Consider the following 17,277-nt stretch of genomic DNA (forward strand, 5'->3'; position numbering starts at 1 on the left):
TCGATTCAGTTGACGAATTCCCTTGAGAATACACATAAATGGTGATTTTAGACAATATTGAGCACAAGAATCTCTTTCCATTTTCATTTACTTCAATATTATTATATAGCTTATATAACTTTGAATATGGTGTTTTTCAGAGTTTACCCTCTTATGACCTTTGGCTTCACTACTGCAAGACTCTATAGAAAAGTTATTATTCTTTAATTCAGGTTTTAAGCTTCATTTTTTCTCCTTTTAAACGTTTATCCAAGCGTAAAAAGCTATCATTCACCGTTAAGAAGTTAATTTTGGCTGAAGAAAGGACAGGTCTCTTTCCTCCTTTACTCATATGTCCAATGTCGTTGAAATCTTAGTAGAATGAAATTTGGAAAGTAAATAAACTGAATTCATATGAAACAGCTATTAACAACAACAGGGTTATTGAAAACGAATTAGTAGAAGGTAAAGTGCTTATTGGCAATGATGGTTCAATTCGAAACTAACAAACTAAGAATGGGCATCTACTTATTTTGATTATAAAAAAGGAAAAAAGATAATCGGGTCGATTCTGAAAAACCCCGGTGAAGGATTGCCTGCAAAGCCGAGTGGTCTATCTGCAGATAGCACCGATTTTTATGAAAAGACAATCCAAAGGTAGTGTTTTATAGATTTTTATACTTTCTTGTTTGCTAATGGGATTTGCAGGCTTGGTGAGAACACTATATTTTGCTTATACCAGAGTCCATTCTAATCATGCTTAGCGGCTGACTTTAAGTTTCATCCCATTTTTCAAGAATTTCTTGATCAACAGTTAGCGAAAATTCAAAGTTTCTACGAATCCTTGACAAATGAGGCTCGAGAACGCTTAGACCTGATTTACGATCAAATCCATATTTACCAAAAGCTAAAAAACAGCAAGAAAGAGAACGAAAACGAGAATGAGAACGAAACAAATGTAATAGTACAGAAATATCAGTCAAGTCTTCGGCAGTATTTGGAACCTCTTCGGAGATTCTCTAGATTTCAGCCAGTCTTTCATATTCCTGCTCGAAAGGGAGTACCGACAGATGCATATACTCCTGGTGTGAGCTATCGTAAATTGAAGGCTAAACTAAAAATGGTAAGCTTTTTTATAATAAAAAAGCAGAATTTTCTAACACTGTAGGTACTTCTGGATTTTTACGATTATTTAAAACTGATTATACAGTACCAAAGCTTGAATGAACAAGCTTTTCGAAAGATTGTAAAAAAGTATGATAAGATTTTTCATACAGATTTACAAACAAGATGGATGAAATACCTTTCCAATTTTTCTTTTTCAAATACCTCTGTAACCGAGCAATGGCAAAGTAAGATTGAAGACACATATGCCAATCTTTTCTCAAAGGGAGACAGAAAGATTGCTGTTGAACAACTAAGATCTTTACGTCAAAAACAGGTACGACATAGGCGTGGAAATCTAATATAAATTCAGCATGTATACTAAACTTTTTCAGGATTACTCATTTAATACGATGCGATTCGGAATCCTTTATGGAGCAGGAATTCCTTTAGCTATAGAAGCAGTTTGTTATTACAAAGGTGATGAACAGCATCAGTATCTTCTTCAATTATGGGGTGGATTTTTATTACTTATCTTAAGTTTTGTTTTGTTTTCATTAGATTGTTATTATTGGGAGAAAACCAGAGTTAACTATATCCTAATTTTCGAATTTAATCAGAGAGAAACTTTAAATTGGAGGCAGCATATGGAGATTTACTCGCTCCTGTTTTTTATTTATGCACTTTTCTTTTGGCTTTGCATGCGAGATTTTTTTTCCAGGATTTACGAATTATTTTCCGGCTCTTTATTTAGGGGTGGCAGGCGTGATTTGCATTTTTCCTCGGTTTGTTCCGTATTGGCGGACAAGAAAATATTTCTTTACTCAGTTTATTCGGGTCTTGTTATCTGGGCTTTCTAGTGTCCACTTCCAGGATTTTTTTTTTCGCTGACCAAATGGTAAGTCTGATTTATACAAATGGATGCGTTTCTCTTTTTTTCTGTTTATATAAAAGGCACTGGAATGAACCTTATCTTTGCAATTCATCACATTCCCCTCTTCTTGGGTTTTTTACGGCATTTCCGGCAATTTTACGTACCTTTCAATGCTTTCGAAGATATGCCGACTCCTTGCAGATGTTTCCTCATTTGGTCAACGCTCTCAAGTATATGTTTACAGCTTGTACACAAATGTTATTGAGCTTGTGGAGACGAAATGCTGGTTTAAAGTATCAAATTTGTTATACAGTAGTTGCCGCAATTAATTCTCTCTTTTCATACACTTGGGATATAACCATGGATTGGTCTCTTTTTATCCGCAAAAATCATCGCTGGGAATTTCGTAAGCATCGTTTATTAAAAAATATATGGCCTTATGTTTTAGCGATGATAATCAACTTCGTGATTCGAAACTATTTCATCTTCTACTCTATCTTTCCTAATCATATTCAGCATTCTTCAGGTCTCAGTTTTTTCTTCACGCTTGCCGAAGTTTTTCGACGATGCATGTGGAATGTTTTGCGTGTTGAGAACGAAGAAATTTATAATCGTGTATGTTACTGTCAATAGCTTCGTTATGCAACTACTAACTTTCTTTTATAGGAAAACCTGCGTGCTGCTCGAGAGTTAAAGTTGGATTTCATTAAATCGCCTGCGGATAGATTCCCGCAGCCAGGAATCAGAAGAAGGGAAACTCAGACTAGTGACGGTGACGATGACGATTCCATGGATGAGCAATCGGTAGATCACACCGAAATGAACGAGTCTTACGATCCACGAGCGGAAATGAGACTTGAACATTAAATACTACATCTTCTCTTCCTTTGATATTGTACTTTAGTCTTTGTTTTATTTAACGGAATACCCAATCACGCTTATGAAGATTCCAAGTAATCATCCATGCTAACTGTTTCTAACAGATATCATTCTTGGTTCGAAATCTTACTTATAAAAGTTTATATTAAAAGGATGATACAAAAGAGTCCTACCTGCATCTTCTCTAAAAAAACATACCCAGAAAATTTGCCTACGATGGCACCTACTATGCCGACGATCGAAAAGGTAATTGCCAGTCAGAAATGGTCTTTTCTACTGTGCGCTATAACAGCTACAATTTTTCCTCGTTGAAATAGAAAGCTTTTCGAGTTTCATTTCATTTCATTTCGTTTAGTTGTTTATTTATATTTTTCATCCTAATAAACATTGTCTTGTTTACTAACGTTCGTTTAAGCATTCGCTAAAATATCTTACCGCGATGTAACGATTTGTAATTGATCTTTGATTCCATCTCGATATTGAAATAATTTCTCAGCTCTTGTGAAACCTGCTCAGAACATATACTCATCAAATATTCACAGACAGAAAAATGGTTGTTAAGAAAGTAGGAGTTCTCGGTGCTACTGGTAAGTTCAATTGCTTATGATTGATAGGGTTGGCTGCTGTTTGATCCAAGGCGATTCTCATTCTCGCTATATAAATTGCATAAAATTGCTTGTTACAGCAAGAAAGCACGCCTATAGAGGCAAAAAAGATAATTGTACAAGATGAAAGGAAATTTATGACTTGCTTTCTGTCTGAACCTGTATTTTGAGAAGGAGAATTCGCTAAAAGATTTACCAACTGTCAGAAAGATTCAATTGCTAATTGTTTATAGGTACTGTTGGTCAAAGATTTTTAACCCTCCTTGCTGATCATCCTAATTTCAAGATTGCAGTCCTTGGTGCGTCTGCTCGCTCCGCTGGCAAATTGTACAAAGAGGCAACCAAATGGAAGCAAACCTCGCCTATGCCCAAGATGGTTGCTGACATGACTGTCAAACCCTGCGAAGTTAAAGAATTCACTGAATGTGACATTGTTTTCAGTGGTTTGGACTCTGATTTTGCTGGTGAAATTGAAAAGAATTTCCGTGATGCAAATCTGGCTGTCGTTTCCAATGCCAAGAACTATCGTAGAACTCCAAATGTTCCTTTAGTCGTTCCCACTGTCAACACTGAACATTTGGATGTTCTTAAATCTCAGCGCAGGGAAAACAACTTAGACCATGGTTGCATCATTACCAACTCGAATTGTTCCACTGCAGCAGTCGTCGTGCCTCTTAAGGCTCTTCAAGATGCTTTCGGCCCCATTGATAAGGTATCGGTAGTAAGTATGCAAGCCATTTCTGGTGCTGGCTACCCCGGTGTTTCCAGCCTCGATATGTTGGATAATGTTGTTCCCTATATCAGTGGTGAGGAAGACAAGATTGAATGGGAAACCCGTAAAATTTTAGGTGGTGTTAATGAAAGCGTCTCTGCTTTTGAATTAACGGACACTGTTGTCTCTGCTCAGTGTAACCGTGTGCCTGTTATAGATGGTCACTTGATGTGCATCTCTGTCAAATTTGCTAACGCCACTCCTTCTGTTTCTGATGTCCATAAGGCTCTTAATGAGTATGTGTCTGAAGCTCAAAAGCTTGACTGCCATAGCGCTCCTAAGCAAGCTATTGTTGTCTTTGATGACTCTTGTCCTGATCGTCCTCAACCCCGTTTAGATCGTGAAAACCAGCAAGGATACGCTGTCTCCGTTGGTCGCATCCGTTCTGATTCTATTTTTGACGTCAAGTTTGTCTCTCTTGTTCACAACACTGTATTAGGTGCTGCCGGTGCTGGTATTTTGAATGCCGAAGTAGCTGTCAAGAAGGGTCTTTTGTAAAATGATTTACATCCCTTTTGTTCTTAGATGCATTCATTCTTTCGTTTAATTATTCTTTGTCTTTTTGGTACCTTTTTTTATTAGAAAAGGTGTGAGTGTTTTCACTGCTTTAGTTCTTTTGATTCCCGTCTTGTTTTTCAGGTTTTTATAAAAAAAAATAGCGTTGAATGAATTATGTAGATATCGATTAGCAATGATAAATAACTTCAAATAGAAGTCTTAAAATAATTAAATAGAGAAGCAGTCGATTACTGAGTAAATTGAAAAGGCAAACCTACCGATTTCAATTTTATTTAGGTATGCTTCTCAAGAGTAAGGATGTGATATAGCGTATCCCAGTGTATCATAGTTAACTTTAATGAGACTCTTCGTAATTTGGCGTATGATAAAGAAGTCCGTTATTTGAAGGAGGGTATGTCCTTACTGAAAAAAATTCAGTTTAGAACCAACACCATTAAAAGAAGAAATGTCGAAAACAAAGCAGCCTACAAGGGCTACGAAGAGTAAGCAAAAAGGTTGTTTTGCACGATTAACGATATTAACGCAATTGATGAATAGAGCAACAGAAGGAGTTAAAAACAACTCTTCACGACAAGAAGGTGGATAATGCTGAGAAGGCAGAGCAAACTCCTTCTCACGGAAGTGTTGAGCAGGAATCTGTAGATGGAGAAAATGAGAACGTAGAAACCTTGAAGGGATTTGAATCTTCTGGGGACGAGGATGAGGAAAGCGATGTGGAAATAGATACTTCGAATGGCGCTTCAAAGCCAATTATGGCATTAGGAGACGAAAAGGAGAAAAAAATAAAAAAAAGGTTTCAGAGAAGAAGGGTTTGAACAAACAGCCAGGTGTTTTATACGTTGGTCGTCTTCCCCATGGATTCCACGAAAAGCAGCTGAAAGGTTATTTCTCTCAATTTGGTACCGTTCTACGTCTCCGTTTATCTCGTAGTAAAAAGGTATGGTTTACGTTGTTTACGTTATATGATAACAAAGTTGGGCACTTGCTAACCATAATAGACTGGCAATAGCAAACACTATGCTTTCATTGAGTTTGAGTCTCTTGATGTGGCCAACGTTGTTGCCGAGACTATGCATAACTACCTCTTATATGGACGATTATTGCAATGCAAAGTGATTCCGGCTGATCAAATTCACGAAGAAATGTTCAAAGGTGCTTCCCAACCTTTCAAACGTATTCCCCGTGCTACCATTGCACGTTTAGAGCATCAGAAACCTTTAACCGGTGAAAAGGTAAAGAAGCTGGTCTCTCGTCATAACCGAAAGTTACAGTTAAAGAAACGAAAGCTCGAACAACTTGGTATTACTCTCGATTCAGATGTAACACAGGCTAAAGCTGACGCTGTCAAAAAGGCTGCTCCTTCTAAGAAGTCTAATAAGAAGAAAAAACAAAACAAACAGGTTTAGGTAAATTAATGTAATCGGGTTTTTTTTGAGGTTTATAATTTTTTGTGCTTTCTCCCTCCCTATAATAGAAATGTGAACTTTTATTCTCTCTTATCTTTGCTTTCTATACATTTATAATTATAACAGTATCTTTTTCATAAAATCATCATTCATTGTAAAATCTATCTTTCCATTGCTTTATTGTTTTTGCAACCGCTTCATAGCTGCCGCTGCTCGTTTTTCACGCTCGATTCTTCGCCGCATTTCTGGATTTAGAGACTTTAGATCATCTTCTTTGCGTAATTGATTAATTCCCAAGGAATGTCCTTTACCAAATTGGGAATCGTAACCTTTCTTCTCTTGTTCTTGAATTTTTTTTATGGCTTCCTGACGTCGTTGTGCCTCTTGTTGTTCACGCTCTTCTTTTTGGCTTTCTAAACGAGCTTTCGCTTTTTGTCTCAGTTTTTCTACCTGGTCTCGTGACTTTGCTGTACCAACTTTGGCCATCTCCCAGTCGTACACATTTTCGCCAAGCTCATGTCGAGCTATTGAAAATTCATCTCGCACTTCTCGATTGCTCGAGCTAATTTCATATGGAGTTTTACCGTTTCCATTTTGTATAGTAGGGTCTGCCCCCTCACGAAGAAGGTTCGCTACTAGCTTTGTGTTTCCTTGAGCAACAGCATAATGTAAAGGGGAAGAAGTATGGATATGAACATTCAAAGGGTGAAATCTGAAATTGATAGATAGACCATTTGCACGAAGATACTTTAAAACTTCTTCTAGATTATCTGCTTTCAAACTAGTAAGCAATGCATCAGTATGCTTTGCCAATATCCTTTTCTCGTTTTCCTGCTTTTCTCGAAGTTCTTGCTCTGCAATTTTTTTTGCTTCATTCTCTTTTTTAAGTTCCTGTTGGTGAGTTTCCAGTGCTTGAGTGTCGATATTACTGATTTTGGGAGTAATTAACTCTTTATAACATCGAAGCAATTCAGAATGTGTAGCACGCTTGGTAGTAAAAGGAAATGTCCTTAATCTATTGTCTTTAGGATCAACTAAAGGATCTGTATGAGAAAAGAATATGGAGCGATTTGATGCACCAATTGCTCGGATAAATATCAAATCACACTTGTCAAGTAGAGATTTCCACTCTTTAAATAGTTGTTGGATATCCCGAATCAATGCTAATTCGTTATATCGACGAAGGCTACTACCAGCTGAATGTATCCCACCTTTCGAATTATCTGCGGCACCTTGGGATCCACCTTGTTTCCTTCTTGTCGTATATCGATGGATAGTCTTTTGGGCCAAGACTTTGGGAATAATAGAAGACTGAGGAGTTTTCGCTGAAGGCTCGTTGGTAGCTATCATTGCTGCGAAATGACCACCACCAAGCATGAACATGGCTACTTGAAATGGTTTCTTTTGATTCTCGGTTTGGACTGCTAAAAGTTGATCTTTTGTAATGGCGGAATCTAATGGAAATAAGTGTCGGTAAATACCAAGGAACAGCGGGTTTGTTGGGTCTTGATTTTTTATTTCAAACCAAACAATTGGTGATTTTTTGTGACCTGTTAATTCTTCGTTTTCTTGCTGAGGGTTCTCTTTGATTCGAAGAGAATTCTGAAATGCCTTTTCCCACTGGGCTTTATTGACTTCTTCCTCGTCTGAGCTATCATCACTTTCTGACCCAGATATGGATTCAGTTAGATTGTCTAAAAATTGCTCAAATTCATCTTGAGAGACAGATGAAAGACCGGCCCCTGTACGTTTCACATTAAAGCGGTGCCAATCTGATCTCACATGTTGCTTTCGATTATCTAAATTACTTAGATCATTGATTCCACATATGGTACATGACAAAACATTTTTTTGGGTAGAATCAGTAATCCGAGATTCTTTCTCATTTTCTGCTTCTTCATTTGCATCAGGTGTCACAATATTAGATGAAAGATCTGGTTTGAGATCGATAGACGAAAGTAAATCGTCTGGAAGGGTGAAAATACTAGACTTTTGGATGTCTTGCATTTCTTCACTGATTAAGTATTGAATCGTATAAATATCGGTTTTTTAGAGTAAAAAGAATAAAAATAAAAGAGAAATACTTGATAAATTCCAATAAATATCAATGCTTGCTAGTTTCGTGGAGTTTGAATAAAATTGACTGTTTGCTATAAAGAAGCGTTATATCAAGTTAGATTTTCCCAGGTCATTATATGTTAACAGAAAAATTTTGAAGAATAAAGAAAACGTAATTTAATAGTGAAAGCGAATTAAACCTTTGCTTGAAATTTTTTGGAATCGAGAAGTTGAATGTAAAGTTTGAACACTTTTACAATGAGTAGCTTTGAACCATGTAAAGACTTGTAATGTTTTGCTTTTTTGGTTTAAGGTTGGTAAGGGATCAGTGTTGTTTGATAAGCCAGAAAGAACAGAAGTAGAACAGTGTTCATTCACAAATTACCTGAGAAAGATATAAAAGAATCATAATCTAGCTTAATCGTCAATAGGAACGTGTTGGAACGATTCATTCAACAAAGGACTTCCACTCAACAAATTGACCAGTAATCTTATCACTTGGGTTCATAGCCAAATAAGTAAGAGCTTTCGCAACGTCATGAGGGGACACCAGCTTGCCGGAAGACTTGAGTTCTTTAAAATAATCATGCATATCTCCCATGGCTGATTTGTTTTGCTCGTCACGAATGATTTCTTGCATGGGAGTGTCAACAACACCGGGGCGTACAGCAACGCTCATTATATCTGGCTCCTCACTTCCAAGACTCGTAACAAGCATGTTGATAGCAGCTTTTGAGGTGCAGTAGGCCGTCCAAGCTGGATAGGGTCGAACAGCGGCCCCAGAAGATACAATGACAATAGAACCTTTTGTTTTGCGTAGATGAGGGATCGCTTGCTTGACCGTCTCGACTACGCTAAAGAAATTGACCTCAAATAAAGTGCGCCATTGATTTACATCTGCATCTTCAATTTTCGAAATGGGATTAACAAGACCGGCGTTTAAAACAATGGCATCAAGACGGCCGAACTTTGAAATAGCCGTTTCTACACTAGACTGAGCTGTCTTTGTAACATCACCCTGCACATGAACGAAGGAATCTGGATGTTGTAGAAGCAAAGCTTCCAATTCTTTTGTCAAACTTCGACTAACAGCAACTACTTTGGATTTGTTTCGAAGAGCCTGAGCAGTTGCGAGCCCAATACCTTTGGAAGCACCAGTCAATAACACAACCTTCTCCGTCATTAGACTCATTATAAAGTTTAAATAAGCTACTTTTTTTTATATATATAATAAGGTATAGTATGTACGTACTTTATCGAATTTAGTAGCTAGGCCGTCAACACAACTAGTGGAGTGTTTGCTTTTGGAAAGACGTAACAGTTCGAAACGTATACATTTGGTTATAAATAGCCTTAAACAAAAGTGCATGGCCACTTCTCATTTTCTTTTTATGATAAAAAATAAAAATAAAAATGAAAGTACATTGATTGCATTGGAAATAGAGAAGCACATTGGAAGAATACTTGGGCAAAAAAGAGAATGATAATCGACGTGAAACAACAAATTGAATTACGTCTCTAACAGTGAGATTGAGTTTTTTTTACTGAAGGTGATTGAGTCAATCAGTAGCAAGTCATTGACGAGTACAACTTGGTGCTTTTGTAAAATTTAAATTCCTCTGACTTGAGGGTTGGATCAAAAAAAAAAAAAACTGTCTTTCAATTACTCTTATGATCTTCCTATCCCATAAATTCGTTACTATAGAACACCCATGGCTTTAGTTGCCATGCAAAGGGAGAAGAGCCCTTCGTTTGACAGAACATAACGAAACAGTATTTCTTGCTCTACCTACCAATTTGATAGTCTTATCCAAGGAACCCTCTCTTGGCTTTACGAACCCAAGGACCCACAATTAATAAGGGTTCCGAAATCAGGAAAACATCTTTGCTTTAAGGTTTTAGGACTCTCATTTCGTTTCCTTTTGCTATGAAACAGGGGAATTCATGTATCTTTGAGGAGTTATTCTTGCAACAGTTTTGCTACAATGAAACGAACTGACTAATTTCTGTCTTTTTAGATAGTACCCTTACAAGTTATGTTCCTCAAGTACAAATCATCGACCTATTACTTCTTCATCTGTTTATTCTTACTGATTTTGTAAAGACATACAATTATTCGCATTTATGAAGCTCGGTGTCCTGTTGGATTTCCTCCTTGGGAAAAACCCATGGATCTTGACAGCATGAACAAGTGAAGCAAGCATCGTTTGTCGAGACTTCACTATGGCCTTTCAAAAGCAAATCTATGGACTACAAAAGCTTTTACAGTTGACAAGCCTTTCTTTTGTTACATTGACTATCATTTGAATGCTGACAATTAAAAGTTCACATCTTGTCTTTACATACATTTTCTCGCTCTAGTGTCTATTCAAAATAAATAACCTACAAGAAGAAATATCTAACACTTAGTGTTAATTATAAGCAAGTCCCGGGTAGCTCAATCGGTTTAGAGCGTCTGACTCTTAAGAAGGTTATCAGAAGGTTGCGAGTTCGAGTCTCGCCTTGGGAGTTCTTTTTGTTCCATCATGGAGCTCATCATGGAGTTTGAAAAAAAAAGGATTTTTAAATATAAAAGGGTTTTTGAAATCGAGTTTGTGTAAACGCCTTTTAATTTCGAGGATTGATTTGATTTTTAAAAGTGTTTAGTATTATGGTCTGTACTCATTATGTTTAAAAACCATATGTTGAGTTTAGAGATGTAGAATTGCAACTTTTGCTTTTTCTGATTCTTCTCTTGGTTTTGTTTACTGTAACTTCGCCAGTAGAATGTCGGTCAAAGCAATAGTAATAAAAAAAAACGCAATAGGAATCTAAACTCTTTTTAACTTCTTACTGCGTGACCAAAAAAAAAAAATAAATAAATAAAAACGAAACATTTCTCATCATTATTTCTAATTTTGCCAACCTGGTTTTTCCAATTTCTCTTCCTATTTATCTTTGCAGGAGCATCAGAATCGCCCTATGAGTGCTGACCATTTTCTATTTCACTGTCAGTTTTTTCCTGGCTATATCTTAAGTATACTTTCCATGAGAACCTGTAAAGATACTTCTTACCAGTGAAATCCCTCCTTACGATATAGGAACAAGCATACGGAAGTAGAGTCAGAGAAAGACAGAGTGAGTATATGGATATGAACACTTTAGGAAATGAAATGTATTCTTCCTAATCGACCGATTGCAAAAACGAAAAAATTAGATTCATAAACTGTTTCGATTGTCTTGTTTCAATTGATTATTCTTAGCTACAACGTAGTCAGCCGTGTTTGTTTATCAATGCTATACGTTATTTTACCGTAAAGGCTTTGAAAAAAATAAAAGAAACCAAGCATCTTTATGAAGACAAGACGATTGAATATACTATAATATAAAAAATCAATTGTATGGGTTTCTTCGTTTAAAGTGTTCCTTTTTCAAGATCTTTTCAATTATGACTAATCAGTATTGTAATAATTACTAATTATGACTAATCAATATAAATGTGAATTTAGGTCAAGCGTAAATTGTCTTTAGCACATTTCCTGAATCATCGCGTTTTACTATTGTACAATGGCTTCCTGCTGCCCTACTAACATTGGTGCTGTTCCTCCTAGCGGAAAGTACACTTTTCAAGGTAAAGAAATAAATTTTGGAGGTTTAAACACCTATGCCGTTGGCAGCATTTCCAACAAAAAGGTCATTCTTTCCGTTTTGGACGTTTTTGGACTTTCTGAGCAAATCAAAATTGGCGCTGACAAGCTAGCCCAGGCTGGCTTCACTGTTTATTTGCCTGACTTTTTCAAAGGTTCTCCTTTGCCTGTAGAATCTTACCCTCCTATTACTTCCGAGCAAAAAAAAGTTTGTAGCGAGTTTTTTTCAACTCGTGTCTCTCCTGCGGATCATTTGCCCAATCTAGAAAAGGTTTTGGATGCTATCAAGAGCACCCATGGTAACGATGTCCAAATTGGAGCACTTGGCTACTGCTGGGGTGCTAAGCTTTTAGTTACCTATCCTCACACTTCTGAATTTGTTAATATTGCTTGTTGTCACGCAGCATTCATTGACCCTGCTGATGCCAGGAATGTTCACGTACCAGTTTTTTTCTTATCTTCTAAAGATGAGGATGCCAACATCATTGATGGTTTCGAAGAAGAATTCAAGAACAATCCTGCCTATAAACAATCTTCTTTCCAAACTTATCATGATATGCATCATGGCTTTATGTCCGGTCGTGCTGACCTTTCTAACGAAAACAATAAAAAGCGTTATGATGAGGGCTATGAAAAGTTGATCGCCTTTTTCCAATTTTTGATGAAATAAAAATGTTTACTGTATCAATCATGGTTTGGGAGTATAAATATATATATATATATTTATATATATTTGTGATACGTTTTATCTTTCCTTTTCTTTTGGTCTCTCATTCTGAACCTATATGTAACTTATAGAAATTGGTTTTGTATGTTACTACTGATTTCTTTTCGATTTTCGTGTTTTGTAGATTTTGTTTTGATCTGCAATAGTCATCGATCTCTAATGCTGCCAAGGAAAGGATTCGATGGTTTGCTTACATTCATTTTTAAAAAAGAAAAACATGGAAAATCCGAATATTCGTACTCTTCTCTGTTTTGTATAGAGACGGATGATGGGATAATATGAAAACGTTCAAGTTTTCTTCATAAAGCCTTAGGAACGAATGTCTTTTCACCCTTGCAGACAAATCAAGTATGAATTATTCGGTTCTTTTATTATATTTTATAAACAAATCAAACCAACCTTCATGAATTTTTTCAGTAAAAGGAAGTTGAATCGTTGCACTTGTAAATTCCAAATGAATCTTTTTTACCTTCATATATGAATATACTACTCCTTGTTGAATGAAACAATTCCTTTCTGTAATTTGATTTCTCTACCACAATATAAGCAATGAAACTGTCCTGTCAATAAATTTTGTGCAAAGCCAGTTTTCTCTCAATAAAAGGTTATAAAGGACAAAGCAAGAAAGATTAGTAAAAGGTCTTTTTTATTAAACGTCTAATTTCATAAAATAATTTGGTTACGCTCTCGCTTGCTGGTTTTCTTGACTATCTTCTCTTATTATGGAGAAACCTTAGCTAAGATAAGAAGCAGGAATTCATTAGAGTACACAATTTACGGTGAATCAAAGGTGTGCCGTACCGAGTGTAACAATTTAGCCTATTCGTAGAGATTCATTTTCTAACCACTAACTACCTCATCTCTGCGGACTTGAAGCATCTAAACAAGAACAACCCGATTTTTTGTGGTTGTTGGTTTTTTTTGGACAAAAGAAAGCATCTATAATACTTTTACAGTATATTGAGAAAATTTATCTTTATTTTGCGCGAGATTTGGATTCATAGTCAAACGATACTCTCTTGGTTTTTCCTCTTTCAACATACAGTATCATTTCAGTTTCCTTCTTACTTTATAACCTACTTTTTTATTCAACTCTCTTTCGTTGGTTGCCGCTGAACTGACTTGTTTCTGTTTATTATATAAAAATTTAGATTGTTTCTGTCATGTCTACCGCTACACTCTACACGGCTTTGCGTGGAGATGCTCACGCCAGGGCTTTGGTCGCTCCTTCGGTTTCGGCAGAATTGTCTTACAGTGAGCTCCGAGTCGCCATTATGGATCTTCAAAGACAAATAGCCAGTTTAGGTATTAAGGCAAATGATCCTGTAAACATTGCAGTTCCTAATGGTTTGGAATTTGTCGTCAGCTTCTATGCTGTTTCCTGGCAAAGAGCTGTCTGTGGACCGCTTAACTCAAATTACAAGCAATCGGAATTTGAGTTTTATATTGACGACCTAAAGAGCAAGCTTGTTTTGGTCAACAAGGGCTCTATCGAAGCCAATACTCCTGCTGTGCGGGCAGCCAAAAAGCTTTCGGTTACAGTCGCAGAATTTGCTTGGTGTCCCGAATCCCGTCTAGTGAAGATTGTTCGTGTTGAAGGGTCTAAGTCTTCTTCACCTCAGCCCCTTGCTCTTCCTCATCCTGACGATATCACACTTGTTTTGCACACTAGTGGTACTACAGGACGTCCCAAAGTAGTTCCTTTAACCCATCGAAACCTCTGCCGAAGCATTCAAAACATCAGTGCTTCTTACCGCCTTTCTTCACGTGATACTTCATACGTGGTAATGCCTCTCTTCCATGTCCATGGTCTCCTGTGTGGACTTCTTTCTACACTTGCATCTGGTGGCTCTGCCGTCGTCCCTCCTCGCTTTTCTGCTCAAACATTCTGGAAAGAGTTTGGTCAATATGGGGCAACATGGTACACTGCCGTACCAACAATTCACCAAATTTTGTTGCGCACTCCTCTTCCCAACCCACTTCCTCATATTCGCTTTATTCGTTCATGCTCTTCTCCTTTGGCCCCTCCTGTTTTGCGAAAACTTGAGAATGCCTTCAAAGCGCCCGTTCTTGAGGCGTACGCCATGACGGAAGCTTCCCATCAAATGACCACGAATCCACTTCCTCCCCTTAACCACAAACCCAAGTCCGTTGGTGTGCCATTTGGGGTTGAACTAAAGATTCTCGATCCTAAAGGTAAGGAAGTTCCTCAGGGATCTGAGGGAGAGATTTGTGTCCGTGGATCAAATGTGACTAAGGGATACCTTAACAACCCAGAAGCAAACAAGTCTTCTTTTACCGAAGAAAACTTCTTCCGTACTGGTGATGAAGGTAAAGTTGATGAGGAAGGCTTCGTTTTCATTACAGGTCGTATTAAGGAACTTGTCAATCGTGGAGGTGAAAAGATTTCTCCAGCTGAGATTGATGCTGTCTTGATGCAGCATCCTAGTGTTGCTGAAGCCGTTTGCTTTGCTGTCCCTGATGAAAAATACGGACAAGATATTCAAAGCGCCATCCATACGGCATCTGGTAAGTCGGTTACCGTCAAGGAACTACAAAACTTTTTGGTTCAAAAGATCGCTGAATTTAAGGTTCCCAAAAAGTTTTACTTTACAGATCAGATCCCCAAGACTGCCACAGGAAAAGTGCAAAGACGCCTTGTTGCTGATGCCTTTTTCTTTCACCCCAAGGCCAAGATGTAATGCTTTTACTTTAATAAGTGTGATTTTCGTGTATATAAGAATGATCAAATTTTGTTTTTTTTTACCGTCTCACTTCAGTTTTATGATACTTCTTCTCTAACTATATTAATTGAAATAGTATTAAAGTGTTCAATCCACAATTTTTTTTTTTTATATATGTAGAGACCCTTTTTCGTCGTTTTCATCACTGAGGAGAACTTCCTCACCACAATCACCTCTGAAAAGGTGTTGAAACAAATATAGGTCGCCTTCAGTAAAATTTTACTATTCGTGTTTTACTATTATTATTATTATTATGGGAGAAATAGAAACAAAAAAGGACGAGAATGCAAAGCGACCTATTGAGAATGTAAATTTTTCAGAAGATGAAGAGTCGATGAAGCAACATGCTAAAAAGGCCATAATAGATCCTGTGGAACCAGAAGAAAAGTCAGAAAGTAATCATGAATGCGAAAATTTGAAGGAAGAGTCCAATGAAGAGGAAACACCTCGTTCTTCTCCAGTTTCTGATACCGATGAAGATGAAACCCCTACTGAAGTGAAATTCCAACAACAATATTCCCAATTTAATTATCCCATCAATGAACCGCCGAATGATAGACCCGTGCGTGTTTATGCAGATGGTGTATTTGACTTATTTCACATTGGCCATATGAGACAATTGGAGCAAGCAAAAAAAGTTTTTCCCAACGTTCACCTGATTGTTGGACTTCCCAACGATATGCTAACTCATCGACTAAAGGGTTTAACCGTTATGAATGACAAAGAACGAGCCGAAGCACTTCGCCATTGCAAATGGGTAGATGAGGTCGTAGAAAGCGCTCCTTGGGTGATTACACCAGAATTTTTGGAAGAACATGAAATTGACTTTGTCGCTCATGATGATATTCCTTACGCATCTGATGATAGTGGTGATATCTACCTTCCCGTTAAAAAAGTAGGCAAGTTCATACCTACTAAACGTACGGAGGGTGTTTCCACCTCTGATTTAATTACACGAATTATTCGTGATTACGATCAATATGTTATGCGTAACCTAGCAAGAGGAGTTGATAGAAAGGTTTTGAATGTGTCTCTGTTCAAAAAGAATGAGCTGGACTTTCGCCATCATATCAAGATGCTACGTGACACAATTCGTAACCACTGGGTATCTACTAGTCGTGATTTAAAGGCAGACATAAAATCTTTCCTTTCAATGGCTACTACTGATTACCAATTGCAATATACCCCTTTGCATGGCTCAAGCGCACCGCCTAGCCCTGGCCCTGGAAATCACCAAAATAGCTTTTTGGGCGGCCTAAATCGCTGGATGCAACGTCGCTCAAGTAGCCAATATGATTTGCGTTTGGAAGCCGATTTGTCTAATCCATCTAGTCAAAATGATGATACTGTAACTATTAAACACAATCAGTAAAGCTTTGGCCTTCTCTAGTGATTGATGGCTCGACCATTCCTTAATACATTTAAAAAATCTATTAGACGATTAAGACTTACCTTTACCTTTATCTTTCATTACTATTACTATATGTTAATATGGAATGTGGCGGCAGTATGGGTTTGACCTGTAATCATGCAACTTTACTGTTCATGAAATCCTGTCCTACTATTCCCAGTTGTCTGAACTGTATAACGATTGTTTGAATTCATGCTAATACTATCATTTATGAGACATTCCATAATCTGCTTACGTTTTATATGGCCGCCGGATATTAAACCTTATGCATTCTAGTGACCTTAAGTCTCACTTAATACCTTACTATTGGCTTTACCTCTCATTCACGTTTTGTTTAATACAGCAGCTCAGTTGACCAGCGGTTGTTGTTTTTTTGTGTAGTTTTGGAGGGTTTTTTCCGCCTTTGAATTTACAGCTTTGATGTTAAAAGTTCATTTTCTCTCCTTCTAATTGTAGGGTCTGTCAGGAGAGTGTCTCTTAAGTAGTATCCTTGGGGGTGACTTTAGTCTCTTGTAACATTTAGTTACATTTAATTTTAATAATTATAGTCTTTTACCAATTTCTCTCTAATTT

General features: G+C 37.2%; 8 protein-coding genes and 1 non-coding gene across 9 annotated transcripts; 7 read left to right on the forward strand and 2 right to left on the reverse strand.

Moving 5' to 3' along the window:
• The first annotated feature begins 172 nt into the window (after window positions 1-172).
• SPOG_03555 (SPX/EXS domain-containing protein) lies at window positions 173-3,348 on the forward strand. Its single transcript, XM_013169970.1, has 9 exons — window positions 173-374; window positions 419-444; window positions 495-641; window positions 744-1,102; window positions 1,148-1,420; window positions 1,479-1,868; window positions 1,944-1,981; window positions 2,038-2,572; window positions 2,624-3,348. Exons 4-9 carry the CDS (start codon window positions 1,100-1,102, stop codon window positions 2,822-2,824), a joined length of 1,440 nt encoding a protein of 479 aa, XP_013025424.1. The 5' UTR covers window positions 173-374; window positions 419-444; window positions 495-641; window positions 744-1,099; the 3' UTR covers window positions 2,825-3,348.
• Window positions 3,277-4,989, forward strand: SPOG_03556 (aspartate semialdehyde dehydrogenase). The gene is made up of 2 exons (XM_013169971.1): window positions 3,277-3,423; window positions 3,675-4,989. Exons 1-2 carry the CDS (start codon window positions 3,387-3,389, stop codon window positions 4,709-4,711), a joined length of 1,074 nt encoding a protein of 357 aa, XP_013025425.1. The 5' UTR covers window positions 3,277-3,386; the 3' UTR covers window positions 4,712-4,989.
• Window positions 4,990-5,177: 188 nt separating this feature from the next.
• SPOG_03557 (TA8 protein) lies at window positions 5,178-6,138 on the forward strand (the record flags this gene model as incomplete). Its single annotated transcript, XM_013169972.1, has 4 exons — window positions 5,178-5,214; window positions 5,270-5,541; window positions 5,607-5,669; window positions 5,731-6,138. 4 exons carry the CDS (start codon window positions 5,178-5,180, stop codon window positions 6,136-6,138), a joined length of 780 nt encoding a protein of 259 aa, XP_013025426.1.
• A 75-nt stretch (window positions 6,139-6,213) lies between these two features.
• SPOG_03558 (uncharacterized protein) lies at window positions 6,214-8,633 on the reverse strand. The gene has a single exon (XM_013169973.1). It carries the CDS (start codon window positions 8,143-8,145, stop codon window positions 6,316-6,318), a length of 1,830 nt encoding a protein of 609 aa, XP_013025427.1. The 5' UTR covers window positions 8,146-8,633; the 3' UTR covers window positions 6,214-6,315.
• Window positions 8,560-9,564, reverse strand: SPOG_03559 (uncharacterized protein). The gene has a single exon (XM_013169974.1). The coding sequence runs from the start codon at window positions 9,386-9,388 to the stop codon at window positions 8,645-8,647; it is 744 nt and encodes a 247-aa protein (XP_013025428.1). The 5' UTR covers window positions 9,389-9,564; the 3' UTR covers window positions 8,560-8,644.
• Window positions 9,469-13,082, forward strand: SPOG_03560 (dienelactone hydrolase family protein). Its single transcript, XM_013169975.1, has one exon. It carries the CDS (start codon window positions 11,743-11,745, stop codon window positions 12,490-12,492), a length of 750 nt encoding a protein of 249 aa, XP_013025429.1. The 5' UTR covers window positions 9,469-11,742; the 3' UTR covers window positions 12,493-13,082.
• SPOG_16365 lies at window positions 10,623-10,705 on the forward strand. The gene has a single exon. It is a non-coding gene; the product is annotated as a tRNA-Lys (tRNA).
• Window positions 13,083-13,366: 284 nt separating the features above from the next.
• SPOG_03561 (acetyl-CoA ligase) lies at window positions 13,367-15,463 on the forward strand. Its single transcript, XM_013169976.1, has one exon. It carries the CDS (start codon window positions 13,713-13,715, stop codon window positions 15,249-15,251), a length of 1,539 nt encoding a protein of 512 aa, XP_013025430.1. The 5' UTR covers window positions 13,367-13,712; the 3' UTR covers window positions 15,252-15,463.
• On the forward strand, window positions 15,412-17,274 carry SPOG_03562 (cholinephosphate cytidylyltransferase). The gene has a single exon (XM_013169977.1). The coding sequence runs from the start codon at window positions 15,547-15,549 to the stop codon at window positions 16,663-16,665; it is 1,119 nt and encodes a 372-aa protein (XP_013025431.1). The 5' UTR covers window positions 15,412-15,546; the 3' UTR covers window positions 16,666-17,274.
• The last annotated feature ends 3 nt before the right edge of the window (window positions 17,275-17,277 follow it).

Source organism: Schizosaccharomyces cryophilus (assembly GCF_000004155.1).
Source record: "Schizosaccharomyces cryophilus OY26 unplaced genomic scaffold supercont4.7, whole genome shotgun sequence".
Classification (NCBI taxonomy): Eukaryota; Fungi; Ascomycota; class Schizosaccharomycetes; order Schizosaccharomycetales; family Schizosaccharomycetaceae; genus Schizosaccharomyces; species Schizosaccharomyces cryophilus.

Bases quoted from the DNA above. Each gene is read 5' to 3' on its own strand.
- SPOG_03559 (XM_013169974.1), bottom strand. From the start codon at position 9,388: ATGAGTCTAATGACGGAGAAGGTTGTGTTATTGACTGGTGCTTCCAAA.
- SPOG_03562 (XM_013169977.1), top strand. From the start codon at position 15,547: ATGGGAGAAATAGAAACAAAAAAGGACGAGAATGCAAAGCGACCTATT.
- SPOG_03555 (XM_013169970.1), top strand. The intron at 1,421-1,478 runs GTACGACATAGG...AAACTTTTTCAG, and splicing joins GATCTTTACGTCAAAAACAG to GATTACTCATTTAATACGAT. The intron at 2,573-2,623 runs GTATGTTACTGT...TTTCTTTTATAG, and splicing joins ACGAAGAAATTTATAATCGT to GAAAACCTGCGTGCTGCTCG.
- SPOG_03561 (XM_013169976.1), top strand. From the start codon at position 13,713: ATGTCTACCGCTACACTCTACACGGCTTTGCGTGGAGATGCTCACGCC.
- SPOG_03556 (XM_013169971.1), top strand. From the start codon at position 3,387: ATGGTTGTTAAGAAAGTAGGAGTTCTCGGTGCTACTG. The intron at 3,424-3,674 runs GTAAGTTCAATT...AATTGTTTATAG, and splicing joins AGGAGTTCTCGGTGCTACTG to GTACTGTTGGTCAAAGATTT.
- SPOG_03558 (XM_013169973.1), bottom strand. From the start codon at position 8,145: ATGCAAGACATCCAAAAGTCTAGTATTTTCACCCTTCCAGACGATTTA.
- SPOG_03560 (XM_013169975.1), top strand. From the start codon at position 11,743: ATGGCTTCCTGCTGCCCTACTAACATTGGTGCTGTTCCTCCTAGCGGA.